Source organism: Dromiciops gliroides, chromosome 5, assembly GCF_019393635.1.
Source record: "Dromiciops gliroides isolate mDroGli1 chromosome 5, mDroGli1.pri, whole genome shotgun sequence".
NCBI classification, from domain to species: domain Eukaryota; kingdom Metazoa; phylum Chordata; class Mammalia; order Microbiotheria; family Microbiotheriidae; genus Dromiciops; species Dromiciops gliroides.
In genome coordinates, this window is record NC_057865.1 from 92,977,679 (window position 1) to 92,999,418 (window position 21,740).

The window sequence follows — 21,740 nt, forward strand, 5'->3', positions numbered from 1 at the left end:
GCATTGAGAGGACAGAGGGAGAAAAGGAGGAAGTGAGATGGAGGGGAAGGAAAGAAGGATAAAGAGAAATTACGAGAGAAAGATGACTATAAGGACATAGAGGTAGAATGATGAAAGGAGGGATAGAAAGAGGGAGAGAAGGATGAGAGAAGCAGGACAGGGGAGACATGTATGGCAAGAAATCATGGAGAGGAAGAGAAGGAGAAAAGGATGAAGGAAAAAGAGAGGGATAAATAGAGAGAAAGATGAAGATTAAGAGAGAAATGGAGAAAATCATGAAGAGAGGAAAGGAGAAAGGAGCAGAAAGAGGAAAGGGAATTTGAAGGGAGGAATGGAAAGAGGATGAGATGGAAAGAGGGAGAGAACAGAGAGAAGAACTGGAGTAGAGGGATAAAGGAATGGAGGAAAAAGAAGGAAAGATAGAAAGGAGACCGAGAGAAAGGGCAGAAGAAATAGAAAGGAGAGGGATGGAGGAGTAGGAAAGAGGGCTCATGGATGGAGGAGTAGGAAAGAGGGCTCATGGATGGAGGAAAAGAGATTGGGATAGATGCATGAGAGGAAAGAGCAATGGAGTAGAGAGGGATGAAGAGACCAAGGGAAGAGGGTACAGCTTGGAGGATGGGGATGAGGAGAATGAAAGCAGAAGGCTCTGGGGTGTGTATTCTAGATGCCTGTTAACCCTTGTAGCACGGCCTCCCCTTAGGACCTTGGTGCCCCCATCCCATCCATAGCACCCCAATCCTTTTAGCCAACCCCAGTTTGGCCCATTCCAGGGTGGCTCGTTCCCCTCCCCTCCCCTGGGCCTCCTCCTTATGCTTCCCCTTCCTCCTGGGCCTCTGGAGCTAACCCTGCCCTTCCCCCCGGCCCCGTGCCCGCAGCTGATCGGGCTGCTGAAGACGGCCCGGCTGCTGCGGCTCGTGCGGGTGGCAAGGAAGCTGGACCGCTATTCCGAGTACGGGGCCGCTGTGCTCTTCCTGCTCATGTGCACCTTCGCCCTCATCGCGCACTGGCTGGCCTGCATCTGGTACGCCATAGGCAACATGGAACAGCCCTTCATGGACTCGCGCATCGGCTGGCTGCACAACTTGGGCGACCAGATTGGCAAGCCCTATAATGGCAGTGGTTCAGGGGGCCCTTCCATCAAGGACAAGTATGTCACTGCCCTCTACTTCACCTTCAGCAGTCTCACCAGTGTGGGTTTTGGCAATGTCTCCCCCAACACCAATTCTGAGAAGATCTTCTCCATATGCGTCATGCTAATTGGCTGTGAGTGCCAGCCTTAGGACGGGGAAAGAGGGGGTAAGGGGAGGAAGGAGGCTTGAGGGGCCCAGAGATGGGCAGTGGGGTTGGGGCTTAGGGAGAGATGGCTGGGAATTGTTCAGAGATGAGGGACAGGTGCCTAAGCAGGTTTTTCTGAGGATGAACTTTAAGGGAAGAGAGGATGGTTTAGAAATAGAGATTGGAGGGGCAGCTAGGTGGTGCAGTGGCTAGAGCACCGGCCCTGGAGTCAGGAGTACCTGAGTTCAAATCCGGCCTCAGACACTTAACACTTACTAGTTGTGTGACCCTGGGCAAGTCACTTAACCCCAATTGCCTCACTAAAAAACAAACAAACAAACAAAAGAAATAGAGATTGGAAGCTGTAGGGAGCTAGAAGGCCGATTGGGCTTTGGGCTGAGTTTTCATAGGGCTTAGAAATGAGAGGGCTTGGCTTTATTGAGCAGAGGAACAAAGAGAGAGGGCAATAATTTGGGAGGGCAGAAAATCTGGTCTGTTCTGTAAGGGATAGGGCAAAGCTTGGAGGGGCCTTGGTGTTCAGGCCTGGGTGTTTGAGGGGAGCGGGGAGAGAAATAGAGAGAGGGAAAGAGAGAGCAAGAACGAGACTAAGAGCACACTATATGGAGGGTTCTCACAGACAGAGGTTTCCTTGTTGACTGATGCTCTTGCCCCTCTGTCCCCCAGCTCTGATGTATGCCAGCATCTTTGGCAATGTGTCAGCCATCATACAGAGACTATACTCAGGCACTGCCCGATACCACACCCAGATGCTTCGAGTCCGTGAGTTCATCCGCTTTCACCAGATCCCCAACCCCCTCCGACAGCGCCTGGAGGAGTACTTCCAACATGCATGGTCCTATACCAATGGCATTGACATGAATGCGGTGAGGAGGGCGGGGGAGATGCCACGGCTCATGGGAATGGGGCTCTGGAGATAACAAAAGTGAGAAGGACGTGGGTCGGAATCAAATAGTTGACCTGTAGAGATCAAAGGTAGAGAAGCAGGAGGGGTGTTTAGAGAGATCTTAGACCAGAGAAGTGGGAATTAGAAGATATACAAGGGGTGGGAAGTCTAAGAAGGTCTGGATTTGGAGGGCCTTGTGGCTTGATACTCTTTATTCTACCTAGTACATCATGAATATAGCTAGGGAGGGAGAGTGATGGAGGATAGGGAGAGAGAGAAATTTGCCAAGCATTTATTAAATGCCTTCTGTATGCCAGACACCAAGGTTGGCAGTCATGATGTAGAGATGAAAATGAAATAGTCCTTGCCTTTAAGCAGCTTAAATTCCACTGGGATTCTACTTGGTTTCTACTACGAAGCAAAGATATAGGCAGAAATGCTTAGTAGTATAAGCTCTGATCTCTTTGTCTTGTCATCCGTAGGGGCCTTGAAGCCTTTCCCAACCCTAAGCCTTGGACAAGGCTCATGGGTGGCAGCCCTTAACCACCCTGAAGAGCATGGCTAAGCCAGAGATCCTTATGCTCTCTTCTTAGCTCCTCATGTCAACTCACAGAGCAGAACTGTGACCCTTCCACTTTGCCCATAGCCTCCAGTAGCTCATCCTAAAATGAACCTGGTTTTTCCTTTCACCTCTTCTTTCACTCTGACCTTTGACACTCTTTTGCTCCTTCCTCAGTTCTATGACCTCAGAGACCTTGGCCTTTTTCTTCTTGCCTCATCCCCCAATCCTAACCCCATAGGCTGTCACTCAGGAACCCATGAAATTTTCAACCTTGTATTTCCCCTGTTTTTGGCTTGGTTGGCCTGGTGGGAATTCTTGGTTCCTTGGGTTCTTGGCTGCATCCCACTATGCTTAGGGCTTCCCTTTTCCAAAGGCATCTTTTCTTCACAGGTGAAGGGCTAGGGGGTCATTGGCTTCAACTCATGGCAGCCAGTAATGCAGAATCTTGGATGGGGAGGTCAGTGGTAGGACATAATTGGGATTAGATTTTTCTTAGAGGGTGACATTATCTTATCTGGTGTCCTGGGAAGGCATCAATATTTTGTGGAAAGAGCAGCCATGATGACTTTGGGATGTTGGCCTTTTTGCCTAGCAAGCCATGGGAATGTGCTCAGCTTATGTTGTGGAGGTTGACTAACCCAAAGAGGGAGGGGTAGGAGAGTGACAAGAGAGGAAGGGAACATGCAGACCATCACATTACACCATAAACTACAATCAGCTCAGAATAGATATGTGGCCTAAATATAAAAGGTCACACCATTAAAAATGAGAAGGGAACAAGATTAGGTCCTTTCACTATTATGGCTGGTGGGGGATTCTTAACCAAACAAGGGCTAGAGGGAGGGGGGTCACCAAAGATAAAATGACAAGAAATTGAAAAATTTTTCATGAATAAAATCAATGCAGCTAGGATAAGAAGAGAAGGTGTTGATTAGGAAAAACCTTTGCATAACAACCTCTGTTATATATAAATATGTACAAAAGAATACACACACACACTACATATATATATATATATACACACCATAAATATAAGGAATTAACACAAATAGATAAGACAAAGAGGAAAGTAGCTATAAATATGGAAGTGGACCTTGAATGGGATATCATAGCTGTCCCTAAATATTTGAAAAGATGGTATGTGGGAGACTTGTTCTTCTTGGCTCCAGAGGGCAGAACTCAGAGTAGTGAGCAAAAGATGCAGAGAGACAGATTTTGACTCAGTGTAAGGAAGAACTTTCTTAAGAAACAATGAGAACTATCTAAAAGCCTCTGAGGTTCTTTCCAGCTCTAGCTGTGTGATTCAGTAAAACTCTCATAGGCTGCCTCGGGAAAGAATGGATTCCCTCTCCCTGGAAGTCTTCAAGTAGTGACTTGAGAACTACTTGTGCAGGGGAAATCCCTGTTCGGGTGCAGGCAGAAGTAGATATCGTGATTCCAACTCTGACGGCCTATGATTCTGTGAAGGAGATGTGGGATTAGAAGGACGGGAAGTAGGGAGCCTGAGAGCTGTGAGGAGTGGGCTAACCTGGGGAGTGGGGAAGGAACCTCTCTGGAGGGCAGTGCCCTGGCTGAGGTACCTGTATGGCACTGTCTCCCTCCCCTCCCCCATCCTGGCTCTAGGTGCTGAAGGGCTTCCCTGAGTGTCTCCAGGCCGACATCTGCCTGCACCTGAACCGCTCCTTGCTACAGCACTGCAAACCCTTCCGAGGAGCCACCAAGGGCTGCCTGCGGGCACTGGCCATGAAATTCAAGACCACTCATGCACCCCCTGGGGATACACTTGTCCATGCCGGGGACCTGCTAACAGCTCTCTACTTCATTTCTCGAGGCTCCATTGAGATCCTACGTGGTGATGTGGTTGTGGCCATCCTGGGTATGGGCATCCGTTGGGGAAGGAAGATGACAGGAATGGGGAAGAGAGAAGGGGTCTTATCATCAGCACCAGGGATGGGGCCCGGGAATGGGTGTGGGAAGCAAGGAGGTAGGTTTGGAGCTAGAATGGCAGCCTGGATTCCCGAGGCCTTGGTCCATCATGAACAATCATCGCCACCCGTGAGTTCTAGCATCTTGCCAGGTCAGGTCAAGCTTGAGGGGACTCTGTCCCTGCCAGAGCATCCTGGGGTTGGCTTCTGTGCATGGACCTGGTCTGGTTCTCCTCATTCCCTTTGACTAGTATGTGAGAGTGGTCAGTGTGTGACCCACTGGGTGGTGAGTAGATGTTAGAAGCATCTTGAAGGCACAGATTGTCCAGGGCTTTGCACTGCTTTGGGAACTGGGTGGCAGAGGCTACTTCAAGAGAGCTGTCGGGAATTGGGACTCATACCTGGCACTGAGAAAGAATTGAAACCCATACACTACCCCATCTCCCCTCCAACCATTAACGTCTGAATTTCAGTTTCATCTTCAAGTTCCAGCTCTTATTAGCCATGTGATCTTGGGCAATTATAATCACAACTCACTATTCCATAGGATCATAGACCTACAGCTGGAAAGGACCTCAGAGGTCATCAAATCCAACCCCTCTCCTAATAGATGGGGAAACTGAGGCCAAGAACAGTTAAATGATTTGTCACCCACTTAGTTGAACTTGGATTTTATTGACTTGAAGTCCAGTATATCATGAGAATTCCTTATCTTTAAGGTTTACAAAACATTTTCTTCTTGTAAACAACAAACTGTAGGCTTCTGGTTTTTAATCTACCCTGCTATCTGACCCATTTTAATCTTATCTTGGTATATGATGTAAGACCTTGGTCTATACCTAGTTTCTGCCATGCTGTTTTCCAGTTTTCCCAGCAGTTCCCCTCCCCCTGAATAGCAAGTTCTTATCCCAGAAACTGGATGTTGTTGTTACTGCCTGTACTACAAGTTGTCCCTCTGGTCATCCGGATGGGTTCAGCTATTCTTATCTTAGAAGATGGGGTGACGTATGAGTTTCAAATTTTTCTCAGTGCCAGGTATTATCTCCCAGAAGCTGGAGTCTTTGGATTTACCAAACACTAGATTATGATGGTCATTTACTAGAAAACACTTTCTTTGCAATCCTGTGAGGTAAAGCCAGTCACATCATATCTGTTTTACTAATGAGGAAATTGGTGCTCAAAGAGATTAAGTGATTTGTTTGAAGGTGACATGGCTAGGATGGGCTAGAGCTGGGACATGGATTGAAATTGTCCGATTCTAGACAGGTATTTTAAAAAATCATCCTGTGGTCACCAATTAGCGCCTGTTTTCCTCTATGTAAAATGAGGGGACTGGGCTGGAAGAATTTTGAGGTCCCTCCCAACTCAGACTTTGTGTGCTTCTTTGTTTCTATAAATTTTATTTCATCTGTAGGGACAATATAATTTTCTCTTGGTCCTATGCTCCCAGGGATAGTGCTGCCCAAAGTGGAAAGGACAGTAAAGCAAGTGGTTGTGATGTGGGAAGCGTCAGTCTGGGTGGTTCAGTTGGAGTGCAGAGAAGTCAAGGTGATGTCCAAGCTCTTTCCACATGGAGGACAATTTGAGTGACCACTTACTTCTTGGCACTGGTAGCTGGGCACTGGGTCTGAGATATGTAGCTTAGCCCATCCAGATGACTAGAGGGATAACTTGTAGCACAGGCAATAATAATAACATCAATGTATACATATGTGTATATATAAAAATAAATTGTATAAACATATAAAGTACATATACAAATATATTAATATATTATATCATTATAATATATTACAATTTTATAATATAGTAATATAATAATTAGGGCAGCTAAGTGGTATACTGGGCCTGGAGTCAAAAAGACTCATCTTCATGAGTTCAAATCTAGCCTTAGATGCTTACTAGCTGTTTGACCTTGGGCGAGTCACTTAACCCTCTTTACCACAGTTTCCTCATCTGTAAAAAGAGCTGGAGAAGGAAATGGCAAACAATTCCAACATCTTTGCCAAGAAAACACCAAGTGGGATCACAAAGAGTTGGAAACAACTAAAACCACTGAACAGCAACAAAAATATAATAATTATATAAAAAGATGAGAACAAGATAATTATTAGAGCACAGGATGAATAGGTCAGAAGCCTACAACCTTTTAGAATAAGCAGATAGTTTTTTGAGTAATAATATAATCTGATGACATGTACGCTGCTACTGGATTTGTTGAATGTAATGAAAAGTGACTTACCTCAAATGGAACTCATGAAGTGACTAAGCTTCAAGAGCAGAATCAAAAGGCCTCTCATAGGTAACATCCACATGAACTAAGCCAACACTATATTGGCAAAGAAGCACTGAACAAATGACTGAGTTATGTGGATTTGTTTGTAGTAATAAAGAGCTTTGTTGTAGCAATTCAGGACCAGGTTTTTGCCACCAGAAAATACAAAAGGATTGTCATTAAAGAAGTCTAGGCAGCTAGTTGGTACAGTGATTAGAGAACTTTGAATTTGAAGCCAGGAATATTTGAGTTCAGTCCTGCCTCAGTCAACTACTAGCTCAGACAACTACTAGCTGTGTGTTGTTGTTCAGTAATTTCAGTCATATCTAACTCTTAGTGGCCCCATTTGGGGTTTCCTTGGCGAAGATACTGAAGTGGTTTGCCATTTCCCTCTCCAGCTTATTTTATAGATGAGGAAAGGGAGGCAAACTGGGTTAAGTGAGTTGCCCAGGATCAAACAGCTAGTAAGTGTTAAGTGTCTGAGGCCCGAGTTGAACTCAGGTACTTCTGACTCCATGGCCAGTGCTCTATCCACTGCGCCATCTAGCTGCCCCCCCTTGTGCTCTATTGATGACATCTAGCTCCCACCAGCCCCACCCCCAAAACTCTGTAACCCTGGGTAAATTACTTAATCTCTGTCTTCATCAGTTTCCTCACCTGTAAATGGATGTAATAATAGCTCCTACCTTCCCAGGGTTGTTGTTAAGGGTCAAATGAGATAACATATAAAGCATTTCACAAATCTCAAAGTCTATATAAATACTATTATTATTATTATTAACATTAAGCTTAATGATCAGTGTAAATTACACAAGGAAATTGTAGTGATTGCAATACAACACTGTAGGACATAAAGATTTAATACCTACTGAATTCCTAGTCAGACATGACCTTTAGGCTATACTTCTACATTGGAACTGACTCTTTGGTGGACAGACAGATAACAATGAAGACCTCAAAATATCCTGAAGAACTCAGCCAATAAATGGTACCATTATCACAGACTGAACCGTTGCCCACAAATACTAGGATGTAATAGTGGCTAATAAGGACTCAAGAACAACATTTTAATAGATGCTGCCATCCCAAATATTTGTAATCTTCACATTACATGAAGTGAAAAGCTTTTAAAATATAGAGACCTGGGCAAGGAGCTCAAACTTAATGTAATAGCAGGATAAAATATAAATTACCCCTGTTACCCTGCTTGCGATTGGAGTTGTACTTAAGGATGTTTTCAGGGAGCCCACAGAGGATGAGCTCACATCCAACACCCTTATTCAACTACAGAAACAGTTATTTTAGCCACCCATGCATAAGAACACTGAATATAAAGGAAATATGGCAGAAGAGTGACTTTTCTCAGAACTGTTTCTATTTGAACACTTAAAGAGATAAGAAAAAAACATGATGATAGACATTTATTTTTTACTTCTTATTATATTTACAGGTATTTTTTACTTATTATCTAATTTGATTCTCATAACAGTCTCTTGAGGGAGGCATAATAGGGACTATTAGGTACCTAGCTGGTACAGTGTGTCCACTACAATTCATAACTTGGAATCAAGAGGATGAGTTCAAATCCTGCCTCCAAAACTTAAAGCTGGGTGACCCCCCCGACCAGTCACTAAACCTCTCTGTGCTTCAGTTTCCTCATATGTAAAATGGGGATGTGAGGGTTGAACGAGATCATACCAAACACCTTGCAAGCCTTTGATGATGACATACAAAAGCTAAGTGTTTCAGAGATGAGGAAATTAAGTCTTGACAGAGGGGAGACTTGAATCCAGACCTCCAAGCTCAATATTGTTTCCACCGCCTACATTCTCTATATGCTGAGGTAGGGAAAGGCCAACAGCACGAACACGTGTACGTGTATAATTGCTGTTGATGGGGTCTGAGGGCTAGACTGGCGTTGGGATGCTGTTACGGGGAAGGAGCTTGTTTGCTGCCCCCTGGTGGTCTTATGTGGGCAGCAGCTGGGGATGGTCTGTTAATTCTGGGCTGACGATGTCCTTCTCCCTTCTTCTCCTAGGGAAGAATGACATCTTCGGCGAGCCTCTAAACCTGTATGCACGGCCAGGCAAGTCCAATGGAGATGTCCGGGCTCTCACATATTGTGACCTTCACAAGATCCAGCGTGATGACCTTCTTGAGGTACTAGACATGTACCCTGAGTTCTCTGATCACTTCTGGTCCAGCTTGGAGATCACCTTCAACCTGCGTGATGTGAGTGATCTGTACCCAGAACCACATCCTGAGCTAATTCTGACCTTGCTTCATGACTTCCCCCAAGCCTTGACCTCCATCCCCAGGGTGCAGGAGAATAATTACACCGCCTTGAATTTGTGCAGTCCCTTAGAGTTCCCACAGCAATTTCATCTTCTGTGACACAGGTAGGGCAGGTGTTACCTGTCTCCACTTTACAGTTGAGAAAACTAAGGCCAAAGTCATATAATTAATGAGGGGTAGAGCTGGAATTCAGACTGGGTCTTCTGGTTCCTAGTTGGGTGTCTGGCCCCTCATACACCTGAGCCCTAGTTTTTGGCCACTGAGTCACTGATCAACATTGGGTCATACCCTCAATTTCTACAGGCCTTTGTTTCCTTAACTGTCAAATAGGATAATAATTGCTTTTGTGCTCACCTCTCACAAGTTGTATCCCTTCACCTGTCTCACAGGGGTATTATTTAGGATCAAGTGAGAAAATGGATATGAATTTGACTTTGGAGAATTATAACAGGTTATATGAACATTTGTTCTTCTTAACTGTTTCCACAAATAAGATCCTGGCCTTGATGTCCACACTGGTTTAGAGGTCACTTCTAACAACAACAACAACAATAATAATAGCTAGTATTTATATAGTATTTTTAAGATCTGCAAAGCACTGAACATGTTATCTCAGCTGATCCTCATAACCACTCTGTGAGATAGATGTCATTATTATCCCCATTTTATAGATAAGGAAACTGAGCTGAGAGAAGGTTAAGTAACTTGCTTAGGGTCAGACAGCTGGTAAGTGTATTGAGGCATGATTTGAACTCTTAAGTCAGACACTTTTTTTCCCTGCTGCATCACCTAGCTGCTTTCTAACTCACAAATTTCCAAGTACTTCCCCCCACTGGGATCCCTTAACCTAAGAACTCCTCCTGTTCCCTCATCTCCCTCCATCAAGACCAGTGTCTGGGGATGAGGTTAGGAGGGGCAGGAGAGAAGGGCCTGACTTGGCTCTTCATTCCAGACCAATATGATCCCTGGTTCCCCGGGCAGCACTGAACTAGATGGGGGCTTCAGTCGGCTACGCAGACGAAAGTTGTCCTTCCGCCGTCGAACGGACAAGGGTGAGTGATGGGTGGGTGGGTGGGGAGCTAGCTGGCAGGGATTAGAAGGAAGTAGGGGTCTCTGTTCTAGGGACTTTGGGATACCAGGGCTAAGGTGCTTTGGTCAGGACTTGCTAGGCCGGTCTATGCACATGTTGCACGCGTTCCTGTGTCTTCACTTTTGTTCGTGTACTCCTTGCCTGGAATGCCCCCCCCCCCAGTGCCCACCCAAAGTCTATTGTCCTTTGAGGTCCATCTAGTGCAAGGTCTTCCCCTTCCCTTCCACAAAGTCTTCCCAAGCCATTCTAGCTCATACTGATCCCTACTGATCTCTGACTCCTACAACTCTTAGAGTCTGTACTGCACAATTAACATTTAATGATACACTGTCTGATATTGTTCACTGTGGTTTTTATGTGTGTGAATCCTGTCTTCCCAGCTAGACTGTAATCTCCCCGAGGGCAGGGACCGTGTCTTGTACTCCTTCTGTATCCCCACCCCAGGGCTGGGTGCATAGTAGGTGCTTATTGACTTGAGCTGAAGTAGGGCAGGACAGGGGAGGCTGGGCTGAGGCGGGTGAGGGAGCCAGGTCCCAGGATGTGAAGCAGAGGAGCGGGATGAGGGGGGTGGTGGTTAGGTTCTGGAGGGTCAAATCAAGTTAACTAGTCTTTATTGAGCGCCTACTATGTGCCCAGCCCTGTGGTAGGCTATGCTGTGGGGGATACAAGAGGAGAAGCCACGGGCCCTACCCTCCAGGAGCTTACACTCTAGTTGGGGACACAAGACTCCCACACAGGGAACAACAGCGAATGATTGCAAGATAATGTGTGGTCAAGTGCTAGATTGTGTGACAAGCAGACTGTAAGTGCTGTAGGTAGGAGGGTGGGGGGAGTGGGCTGAGGGTGGGAGAGAGGTTGGGAGAGGGAGGGTTTTGGGGCCCAGGGAGCTCTGCCCTATTTTTGTCTTGGTTCCTTCCCAGACTCCAAACCCTCATTTTAAACTTCTGTGCCCCATGGTCTTACACTCCTGCTCCAGAATGCATGGACCTCATCCTTCCCCTCTCTTGAGTTGCCCCTGTTCTCCATTTGCCACAGATGCAGAGCAGTCAGGAGAGGGCTCGGTGGTAGGTGTGAGCAGAGAAGGCACGGGAGCTGGCAGCCGAACACGGTCAGGGGGACCGTGGGATGAGAGCCCATCCAGTGGCCCCTCCAGCCCAGAGAGCAGTGAGGAAGATGAGACCCCAGGCCCTGGTGCCAGCCCTCTCCGTCTGGTGCCCTTCCCCAGCCCCCAGCCTCCCAGGGACCTGCTGGGTGGGGAACCCATGGCTGAGGAGGCTGAGAAGGGCAGTGACACCTGTAATCCCTTGTCAGGTATGGGGTGGGGGTGGGAAGGGACCGGAGGGGGTCACTTAATTGATTCTTGTCCTCATCGGGTGGGCCTGGGCCTCTGCCCTACTCTTTGCCCCTTGTCCTGTCCCTCTGGCTGCAGGTGCCTTTTCAGGGGTATCCAACATCTTTAGTTTCTGGGGGGACAGTCGGAGCCACCAGTACCAGGAACTGCCAAGATGTCCAACCCCAACCCCTACTACTGGGCTCCTCAACATCCCACTGGCCAGCCCTGGCCGTCGGCCCCGAGGTGACGTAGACAGCAGGCTCGATGCCCTACAGAGACAGCTAAACAGGTATTGTCAGCCCTCCTCTCTGTCTAGACCAGAGACAGCCCCCTCCTCAACCAGGGGCACCTCAACCTCCTTCCCCATCCCTTCTATCCCCGGCAGCTCCTCTCAGCCTCCACCTCCCCTCGCTCCTCAACAAGCAGGTCGCCGGGCTACACGTTGTGTGTGCCTGTATTTGTCTGGGATTGTATGTGTGGGAGGATGAATAGGCCTCTGCGTGAGGACTTTTAAAGGTCTGTATCTTGTGAGAACAACTCACGTTTAAAGGCGGATGCCATTCTTTCCTTACAAGAACCTCCCAGGAGGCCAGTCCATCCACAGGGCATTTCTGTATGTGTTTCTATGCATAGATGTTTGTGTGTCTGTGTATTTTCTGTATGGGCCAGGGTTTGGCCTGTCTACTGAGGGGAATGAGGGAGTCTAAAAATGTGTGTTTGCCTTGGTGTATGTGTATCAGCCTCTGTGTTTGGGAAGGGGTGTGTGTGTGTGCGCGTGCGTGCGCACATGTATGTCCTCACACATGAGATCTCTTCCTGTGAACAAACAGGATGTAGATCCTGGGGAGCGGGGAGCAGGTGGAAGTAGGACAGACCCTCTCCAGGCTGACCTGCACAGGCCTTTCCAGCTGAGTTCTAGGCTCCCTCTGGGGGATCTTGGTCCCCAGACATCTTTAGGGACTGGGCAGATCCTCCCGAGGCATGGCCGAGGTGGGGGGGGGCTCCTGCCACACTGCCCACTTTCCCCGCTCTCCCCATCGACCCCCCCCCCCCCAGGCTCGAGACTCGCCTCAGCACCGACATGGCAGCCGTGCTTCAGCTGCTGCAGAGACAGATGACGCTGGTGCCCCCCGCCTACAGCACCGTGACTCCCCCGGCACCCGGCCTCTCTTCCGACTCCCCCTTGCTGCCTGTCAGCCCCATCCCCACCCTCACCCTGGACTCGCTTTCTCAGGTGAGTTGCTTCAGGTCATCCCCACTTTGGCTCTGCCCCCCTCCCTTTTTTTTTTTTTTTTTGGTGAGGCAATTGGGGTTAAGTGACTTTCCCAGGGTCACACAGCTAGTAAGTGTCAAGGGTCTGAGGCCGGATTTGAACCCAGGTCCTCCTGACTCCAGGGCCGGTGCTCTATCCACTGCGCCACCTAGCTGCCCCCCCTCCCTTTTTGAGGCTGCACCGCCCAGAGGAAAGTGTCAGACTTGGATTTGAATCCCCTGGGGCTGGACCTCAGCTCTGCTTCTTCCTGCCTCTATAGCCTTGGGCAAATCACTGAACCTCCCTGGGCCTCAGTTTCTTTATCTGTAAAGTGAAGGGGATGGACTGGAAGGCCTCCAAGATCTTTTCCTGCCCCTTTGCCCGAACCAAGCCCACACCTACTGAATGCATTGGCCCAAGGCTTAGCAACCTCATTAACCTCATTAGCAGGATGAGTGACAGCTGTGGGAGCTCTTCTTGGCAGAGGACATAGATGAGAGAAGGCAGAAAGGAAGAAGAAAAAGGAAGGAGTGGAGGAGTAGGAGGAGAGGAAAGGGGCCGGAGAAAGGAGGGGGGAGACAAAAAGCTGGTTGAAATTCAGAAAACCAATCTTGTACCTGAGCAACCGATCCATCATCATCGCCACCACCACTACCATCGCCATTATCATTATTCTTATTATATCACTGAGTTAAACTGACCAGTTCAGGGTTTTGGATTGTTCATGCATGCATTCACGCCATGATGTATTCATTCATGCATTCATTCATTCATGCATTCATTCATTTGTTCTTTCATTCACTCCACTCATTCACACTAGTTCTTGTCTTGGCTGTGTGAAGGGCCAGCCAAAGAAAAGAGAACTAGGTGTGTACAGTGGGTAGGGATAGAGAGAAGGCATCAACAGTTATCTGTAGGTCCTGGGTTGCCCTGGCCTATCTCATAACCCCCCGGCCCCCGCCATTGGCCAGTATGTCACGTGTTACTTATCCCTCTTCTTCTGACCAACCAGCTGAAGAGGAGGTTGGATCCATCTAATAGAAAATTGTTCTTTACAAAACCATGCTGGTTTTGACTCCAGACTGTGATCCCCTCTGAGGCGTTTGATGCATCATGGGTCTGCCTTGATTAAGGACTAACATTTACAAGGCCGTTGCCTTCCCTTCCCCCATTGAATGATGGTGCTCTAAACTCTCCCCTCCCCAAACTCCAGGTGCTCCAGCTCCACTCCTACACTTCTTCAGTAGGGTTGGGTTGCCTCTGGCCAGCCCCTGTGCATCCCTTTGACCTGGAAGCCTGAGGCAGCCTTTGCCCATTTCCTTCCCTCCTTTTCCCCGTCCTGGCTGGCACCCGCTCTCTCCCCTCCCATATGCTGCCTGCTCCTGTTTGCCGACACCAGAGCCCACATCAGCAAATGTGACAGTCTTGGCCTCCCCCGCAGAAATCTCGCCAACAAACCTGTCAGCATACACAAAGTGCTCCCCTTTTTCCTCCCCCCCCTGGTTCTCCCTGTCCCCTCTGATCTCCCAGTGGACCAGGGTTGGGAGGTGGGGTATTTCTGGCCCTTCTGCTTTGCCTCTTGTTCAGAAAAAGGAGTATAGGAGTGTGTGTCCTCAGCTCAGTGCTTGATCTCTGTTTGGAGCTTGGGGAGGTGTCTCATCAGCTGTTTCTCCATCCTCAGAGACTTCTCCCCTCAAGCATCCTGCCTCTAAGACCTTGGTTCAGTCTCCAGAGGCTTATGGACCGTCATTTGATTTTCTGCCATTCTCCACGTGACGGGCACCTATACCGTATTCCCAGTTATTTGCAACAACAAAAAATGCTGCTATGAAGGTTTTTTGATATATGAGTCCTTGCCCTCCACCTTTGACCTTTTGGGGTATAAGCCTAGTGGTGATATGTCTGGGTTAAAGAGCGGACACAATCTAGTGACTTTTTGCCCAGAGGCCTGTGGTTCTGAGCTTTCCTTTTTATACCATTCTGATGTTCCCTAGTCCTGGAGGGTGGAAGAAAAACTCTTTAGGACACCCCAGACTGTCCAGGATTCCCCCAAAGCCATCTCAGGCAGCTCCTTCCTGTCTATCTTGAAATTGCCATTCATCTTTTTCTGCCTCTTGGTACCCTTTGGGGCTATCCATCCTCCTGACAGCACCTGGTCCCCTCTTGGACCAGACCCTCACTTCTGCTTCCCAACCCTGCTCTTTGTCGTCTTTTCCTGTGTTTGGTCTTCCCTTTCACCGACCCCTCCTTTCTCCCAACCTCCCCTCTCCTCCATCCTTCTCTCTCTTCCTGACTCTTTGTTCCCTGACTTTTCTCTTTGTTCCTCCTCAATCTCCTCCGTGGCACCTGATCTTCCATGTCCCTCTGACTCCTCTTTCAGTCTCCCATCCCTCTCTTTGTTCTCTGCAGGTTTCCCAGTTCCTGGCGTGCGAGGAGCTCCCCCACGACGGCCCTGTCCGACGCCTCTCCCTACCCGGGCAGCTGGGGACCCTGACCTCCCAGCCCCTGCACAGACACGGCTCAGACCCGGGCAGTTAGTGGGGCAGCTAGGTGGACATGTGGCTCAGCCCAGGCCCCTGCGGCCCTGCACAACCCTGGGCCCTCTCCCCTACACAGTCTTCACTCCCCTGGGGAGGAGACTGGGGAACGGTCAGAATGGGGGGAGCTGAGGGGAGCAATGGGGTCATGTTCCTTATCCTCAATGCTTGGGATATTTTCCTCCCACCAGGTTACCCTTGACCCTCCTCCCCGAACCCCCGAGCCCCAGGGAGAGGGTTGGGGCCCCAGGGGCCAGGCTATGGCACCTCTTGGGGGCGTTGGACAGAGGGTCTCTGGTCCTTCCCCACCCTCCCCCCGGCTGCCCTGGGGGCATTAGCTGGTCTAACTGCCCGGGAGGGACATGGCCCTGGGGCCTCAGGCACCTCAAGGACTCTACTGCTATTTACTGCTCTTATTGTTAAGGATAATAATTAAGGATCATTATGAATCATTAATGAAGATGCTGATGAATATGAATAATAAATAATTATCCTGAGGAGAAACCAGTGATGTTGCAGGGCATTAGGTCTGCATGGCTGTATATTCATATAGAGTGAGTTTATGTCTCAAGTCTTACTGCCTGGGGCAGGATCCTGCTAGGGTTCCAGTGGGGCTAAGGCAAGCCTTGGCCTCCTTGTCGTGCCGACAGCACTGGAAGACCTCTCTGATGCCTAATAGCCTCCGCCCACTTTTCCCAGTTTTATTGGGTTGAAGACTAGTAATCTTGACAACTTGGTGACTAGAGAAGGGTGCTCATGGGCACTGCTATCTCATTGGCCACCAATTGACCCCTAACCCTAGCCTCTGGCTGATTGCTAGCCTGGGCCCAAGTCCCAGCCAGGGATTGATTCCAACTCTTCATGTGCTGACCCTGTAATCCTGGCTACTCTCAACCTTATCTGCTGCTCAGTTCCTTAACTGTCCAGGGAATCGCTCCTAACTCTAGCCGGTGACTGACCCCTAACTCTGACCACCAAGTGACTTCATTTCTACCATGCTTTGGTTCCTAATTCCAACCAGAGATTTACCTCCTAACCCAAGCACTGGCTAACTGGCTAATCCTGCCTACCTTCTGGCTGATTCCTAGTGGATGTCCTGATTTACCTCTAATCCCTGCCATGTACTAACCCTTAAGCCTGACCACAGGCTGACCCTCCTCAAAGACTGACCTAATTCTGCCAATAGACACAGATTAAACCCTTAACCCTGACTCTTTACTGGTGCCTAACCCTGGCCAGAAAATGATTCCCAAGTTCTAGACACTTGAAAAACTAATCCCATCCAGCTGCCTCATAGATTCTTTCCTTTGGTCATTAAAAGGGACCGTGGATGGCTCAGTGTTATATATTTTTGCTACTGGATAAATAACTCATAGGGTCATTAATTTAATTTAGAGCTAGATGGAACCTCAGTGATTACTGAGTCTAATTCCAACCCCCTCTCACCCCCATTTCACAGAGAAGGAAACAGATTTTTAAATGCCCAAGGGTATCCACAGGTAGTAAGTGGCAGAATCAGAATTTGAACCCAGGTCCTTTTACTGGAACTCCAACACTCTACTACAACACTTAGATGGAAGGTTTAAATGAGGGTGTTGCTGAAAACCTGTTCTGCAGAAATGTGGACTAATGTCAGGGGTGGTTAGGGAGCCCCTGTCCAGTTCACCAGCTGTCCCCTCTGTTGATGCTAATGGGGTCAGAATATTTCTTCCCATTACACTCTCAATTGATCAATAAATGTTTATTAAGCACCTCCTATGTAACAGGCACTGTGCTACGTGCTGGGTATATAAAAAGAGGCCCTCAAGGAACTTATAGTTTAATGGGGGAGACAACCTGCAAACAAATATACACACAAAGTAAGCTGAATGTGGGATACATAGGAAATAATTTACAGAAGGAAGGCGCTAGAGTTAAGAGATGTTAGAAAAGGCTTCCTGTAAGAGATGGGCATGCCACCTCATTTCCTTTTCTGTAAAATGTCCATCAAGGACCACTCCAACTCTCCATCTGTAGTCCTTCAGCCTCTCAGCTCATGGGAACCTACCTGAAGTCTCCTTTCTTCTTGCACAGGGTAGGGTCCCAGCCAGGTTCCTCTGTGTGGTGAGGCTGACTTGAGTTGGTTGGTTCTCACTGACTAAATTCTCTAAGCTCCCCCAATGGTCCTTCCAGATGGAGGGCCCAATATTTAGGAAAATGAGCCTGTACTTTTAGGACCCACAACCTGGGGAGAGACTTGTGGGAGCTAGTCCCTGGCCATTCGTTTCTGCCCTTTGGTCTGGCTGACCCGAGGGTATTGGAGAGGAAATTCCTAAACTCTTAGAATGTTAGTGTTTGGAGGGAATTTTAGAATTCTTCTAGTCAAATTGGCTCATTATGCATATAAAGAAACTGGGTACCAGGGAGGGCAAATGACAGGATGAGATGTATACTATGTGAATGGCAGGGGAAAGATGAAGACCCACATTATCTGATTCCCAGGCTGGCGTTCTTTCTATGAGTGTGCAGATTTTCTTCACCCTGTTCAAGGAGGCTTAACCTCTACCTTGCATTTTCACAAGGAAATGGTTGAGGGGTGGACAGAGGCACCAGGTTTCTGAGTACATCTGTCTGATGGAAGTAGAAATAATGACTAACAGACAAAAATATAGGCAGAGCAGGACAGCCATGGGAGTGGGGGAGAGAGAGAGAGAGAGAGAGAGAGAGAGAGAGAGAGAGAGAGAGAGAGAGAGAGAGAGAGAGAGAGACACACACAGAGAGGAGAGACAGACAGACACACACACAGAGACAGAGAGACAGACAGAGACAGAGAAAGACAGAGAGAGAGACACACAGAGAGAGAGAGGAGAGACAGACACACACACAGAGACAGACAGACAGACAGAGACAGAGAGACAGAGAGCCTCTCCTATGTAATTTTCCTTCACCTCACTGAGGAAGGCTTTGTTCTTCTATAGGCACACAAAGGACAAGGGCAGATATTTGGAGCTGGAAGGAACCTTAGAGGTCATCTAGTCCATTTTATAGATGAGGAAATTGAGGTCCAAAGAGGTTAAACAACTGCCAAGTAATACAGCAAGATTTGAAGTGTGTCATATTTGAATGGGGTAAATGATTGAATTCTCTCTTAGCTTCACCCAGGAACCAACCTCGTGTCCCTCTGGCTGCTTCAATCCCCACCATCTCTGGCTGGCCACCCAGTCCTCTCTCCCTGTACAGAATATTTGTGCTGCAATAAACTTTTTAAAAAAGATTGAGGACTGGGAGTATTGGGGTGGGGGGGCAAGGTTCAAGATTTTTAATCAATCAATCAACATGTGTTAAGCACTTGCTCTGTTCCAGGAGCTGTGCTAGTTTCTGGGGACAGTCCCTGCCCTTGAAGAGCCTACAATCTAATTGGGGAAGACAGCACACCTAAAGAAACTGAAAAGTGGGACTGGGGGTGGGGGCTCTCAGGATGAGAGCCATGTTTCCTCCTTCAATGGAGTTTTTAGAGTTCTCAGCTCCACCCTCCAGTCAGGAGGACAGGAAGTGGTGATGAGTGGAGTTCCAAGGCAGATTTGATCTTGCAGGAGGAACATGTTTCCCCAATAACAAGCTTCCTAGGGCATGATGGAGAAGTCAGAGAGGTCCCAGAGTAGTGCAGCCAGGTTTGGAATTAGGACCACATGTCATGGCAGCTCTCTGGGACTCAGTTTCTTTGTTTACTTTAACAAAATGCTTCAAGTATCTAGTGGGTCCAAGACCCTGGGATGGGTACTAAGGATGCAGAGATAAAATAAGACACAGTCCCTGCCATTGGGGAATTTATGATCTAAGAAGAGGTTTGGATTGGATTATCCCTGAGGCCCCTTCCCATGCCAACAGTCTATTATCATAAGTACTGGTATAGTAACTGGTAGAGACCACAACCATGTTTTAGCCCTGTTCCTGTCACTTGCTGCTCTCTGATGTGACCTAACCACCTCTAATTTACCTGGGGGTTATCAGAATCAGAAAGAGTTTCAGAATCCCTAGTAACTCACCAACCTGTGGGATAATCTTGTCCAAATCTCTCGACTTGACCATCTGGATCAGTGATAGATGATGGATTTGTCTTCATAGCACCAGGGACAAACTGCCTAGTACAGAGCACTACCTCCCCCTCCCCCTCCCCTTAATCCTCTAGGCTCTTGGACTAATGATGAAACAACTCTGCAGGAAGGGCACAGAAAAATCACACACTCTGCAAGGGGGAAGCCAGATGCCTAGGCAAGGAGAGCTGCTTACAACTGTTATTATGCAAGTCAATTTGGAGCTCAATGTAGGTACTTGACAGGTATATAATTGTAGTAGAAAAAAAAAAAAGCACCATGTGGATCCGGGTTCTAATATCAACCATAGCAATTACTACTTGTGTGAGATCTTGGGCAAATTGTTTCATCTAACTTTGGGTCTCAGTTTCCTGGTTTGTAAAAGGAGGGGGGGGTAGACTAGATGCTTTCTAAGGTCCCTTCCAACTAGAAGACCTCATGACCTGGCATAGCAAGCCAAAGGGATAGGTGTATGTGTAATGAGGGACTGGGGTGGTAGATAATAGCAGCAGGAATAAATGTCACTGTATATAAGGGGCTTTGAGTCTTCCAGCTAATTGGCAGGCAAGGCCCTGATAACTGGCATATCGATCCTGACACTAACCTTGAGTGAATTTCTCAGCTTCTCTGGAGAATAGTTTCTCTCTCTGTCAAGTGGAGATAATGATATCTGTGTGTGTGTGTGTGTGTGTGTGTGATAGTAGTCAAGTCACAGCCTTTCTGAGGGGCAAGGTGTGTGTGTGTGTATGTGTGTGTGTAGGGGAGAGAGAAAGAGAGAGAGAGAGAGAGAGAGAGAGAGAGACAGATATTGAGATTGATTTGCTCATGTCCCTCACAGCATTGTTGTAAGGCAGGGGTTCTTAATCATCATCAGTGTCAGGACCCCTTTGTCAACTTGGTGAAATCTATGGACGCCTTCTCAGGATAATGCTTTTTAAAAAATGTTAGGATTTTATTTTTCCCTAATTACATGCAAAAAAAATTTTTAACATTTGTTTTTAAAATTGAGCTCCAAATTCTTTCCCTCTCTGTCCACCCCCCCCCATGGAGAAGGCAAACAGTTTGATATAGGTTATACATGTGTAGTCATGCAAAACGTAGGATAATGCTTTTAAAGGAAATAAATGCCATAGGATTACAAAGGAAATCAATTATATTAAAATTCTTGTATTAGAATATTTAAACAAAAATGTTCATGGATCCCTGGTTAAATATCCCTGTAAAGCAATTGCTTAGTAGCTGGAAAAACATTCTAGAAATGGGAATTGCTATAAATGATAATGTGTCCTTGTTCTTATTCCTCCTCCAAAGTCATTGGGCTTAAAGGTGGCCTTGGCTTCCTGAAGATTATGCCAGGGGAGCACAAGCCCTGGCAAATCCTGAGATGGCTTGAAGTTTGATCCCAATGAGGTCTGGCATCTGAGGACAGGCAGAAATTCAATTTGAAGAGGCTGGTCTCCAGAGGGTCAGCCAAGCAAGGCAGAGCAGTTTGTGGCTACAGAAAGTCATTAAGCTGATGACTACAGCATGGAAGCTCTGTGGCCATCCCTCTTGGGAAGAGTGCCCATGCCCTAGTGAAGCACTGAAGTCACTTTTATTATTATTTCCTCATGGAGGTGTTGTGAGGACCAAATGAGATGACAGATTTTGAAGGCTTTCAAAAGTTAAAGGTGCTATGGAAATAACCCTCTGCCTCCCAAGATCCCTTCCTGCTTTTGGGTCCAAGTGATGGGTTTGGTTGAATCCATTGTTCTCTAGAAAAAGAATGGGGCTTTTGAGGGAAGATGAAAGGAGGAGGCAGCATGGTGCCATGGAAAAGACCTCAGGGTCTTAGCTGAGAGGAATGGGGTTCAAATCTTGGTTCTTCCATTTAATAGCTTTGTGACCCTGGGCTAGTCACTCTCTAGGTCTCAGTTTCCTCATTGGTAAAATGAGGGAGGGAGATTCAGTGACATCTAAGGTCTTTTCTGGCTTGAAATCTATGTTCCTATGATTTCCCCAGAACCTAGTATTTGTTGTTGTTGTTGTTCAGTCTTTTCAGTCGTGTCCGACTCTCTGTGAGCCCATTTGGGTTTTTTTTGGCAAAGATAATGGAGTGGTTTGCCATTTCCTTTTCCAGCTCATTTTACAGATGAGGAAACAGGCAAACAGGGTTGTCATTTGCCCAGGGTCACAAAGCCAGTAAAGGTCTAAGGCAGCATTTGAATACTCAAGTC

The 21,740-nt window shown here is 47.5% G+C and overlaps 1 protein-coding gene across 3 annotated transcripts in view; it reads left to right on the top strand.

The window, feature by feature from the left end:
- The window catches only part of KCNH2 (potassium voltage-gated channel subfamily H member 2), a 58,374-nt gene extending 40,268 nt beyond the window's left edge, over window positions 1–18,106 (top strand). For all 3 annotated transcript variants that reach the window (XM_043968185.1, XM_043968186.1, XM_043968187.1), the window contains 9 exons: window positions 879–1,266; window positions 1,963–2,162; window positions 4,368–4,620; window positions 8,983–9,176; window positions 10,192–10,291; window positions 11,365–11,640; window positions 11,759–11,951; window positions 12,719–12,896; window positions 15,324–18,106. In XM_043968185.1, coding sequence (XP_043824120.1) covers window positions 879–1,266; window positions 1,963–2,162; window positions 4,368–4,620; window positions 8,983–9,176; window positions 10,192–10,291; window positions 11,365–11,640; window positions 11,759–11,951; window positions 12,719–12,896; window positions 15,324–15,452 — 1,911 coding nt within the window. In that variant the 3' untranslated portion in view covers window positions 15,453–18,106. The remainder of the gene's footprint in view (window positions 1–878; window positions 1,267–1,962; window positions 2,163–4,367; window positions 4,621–8,982; window positions 9,177–10,191; window positions 10,292–11,364; window positions 11,641–11,758; window positions 11,952–12,718; window positions 12,897–15,323) is intronic.
- The last annotated feature ends 3,634 nt before the right edge of the window (window positions 18,107–21,740 follow it).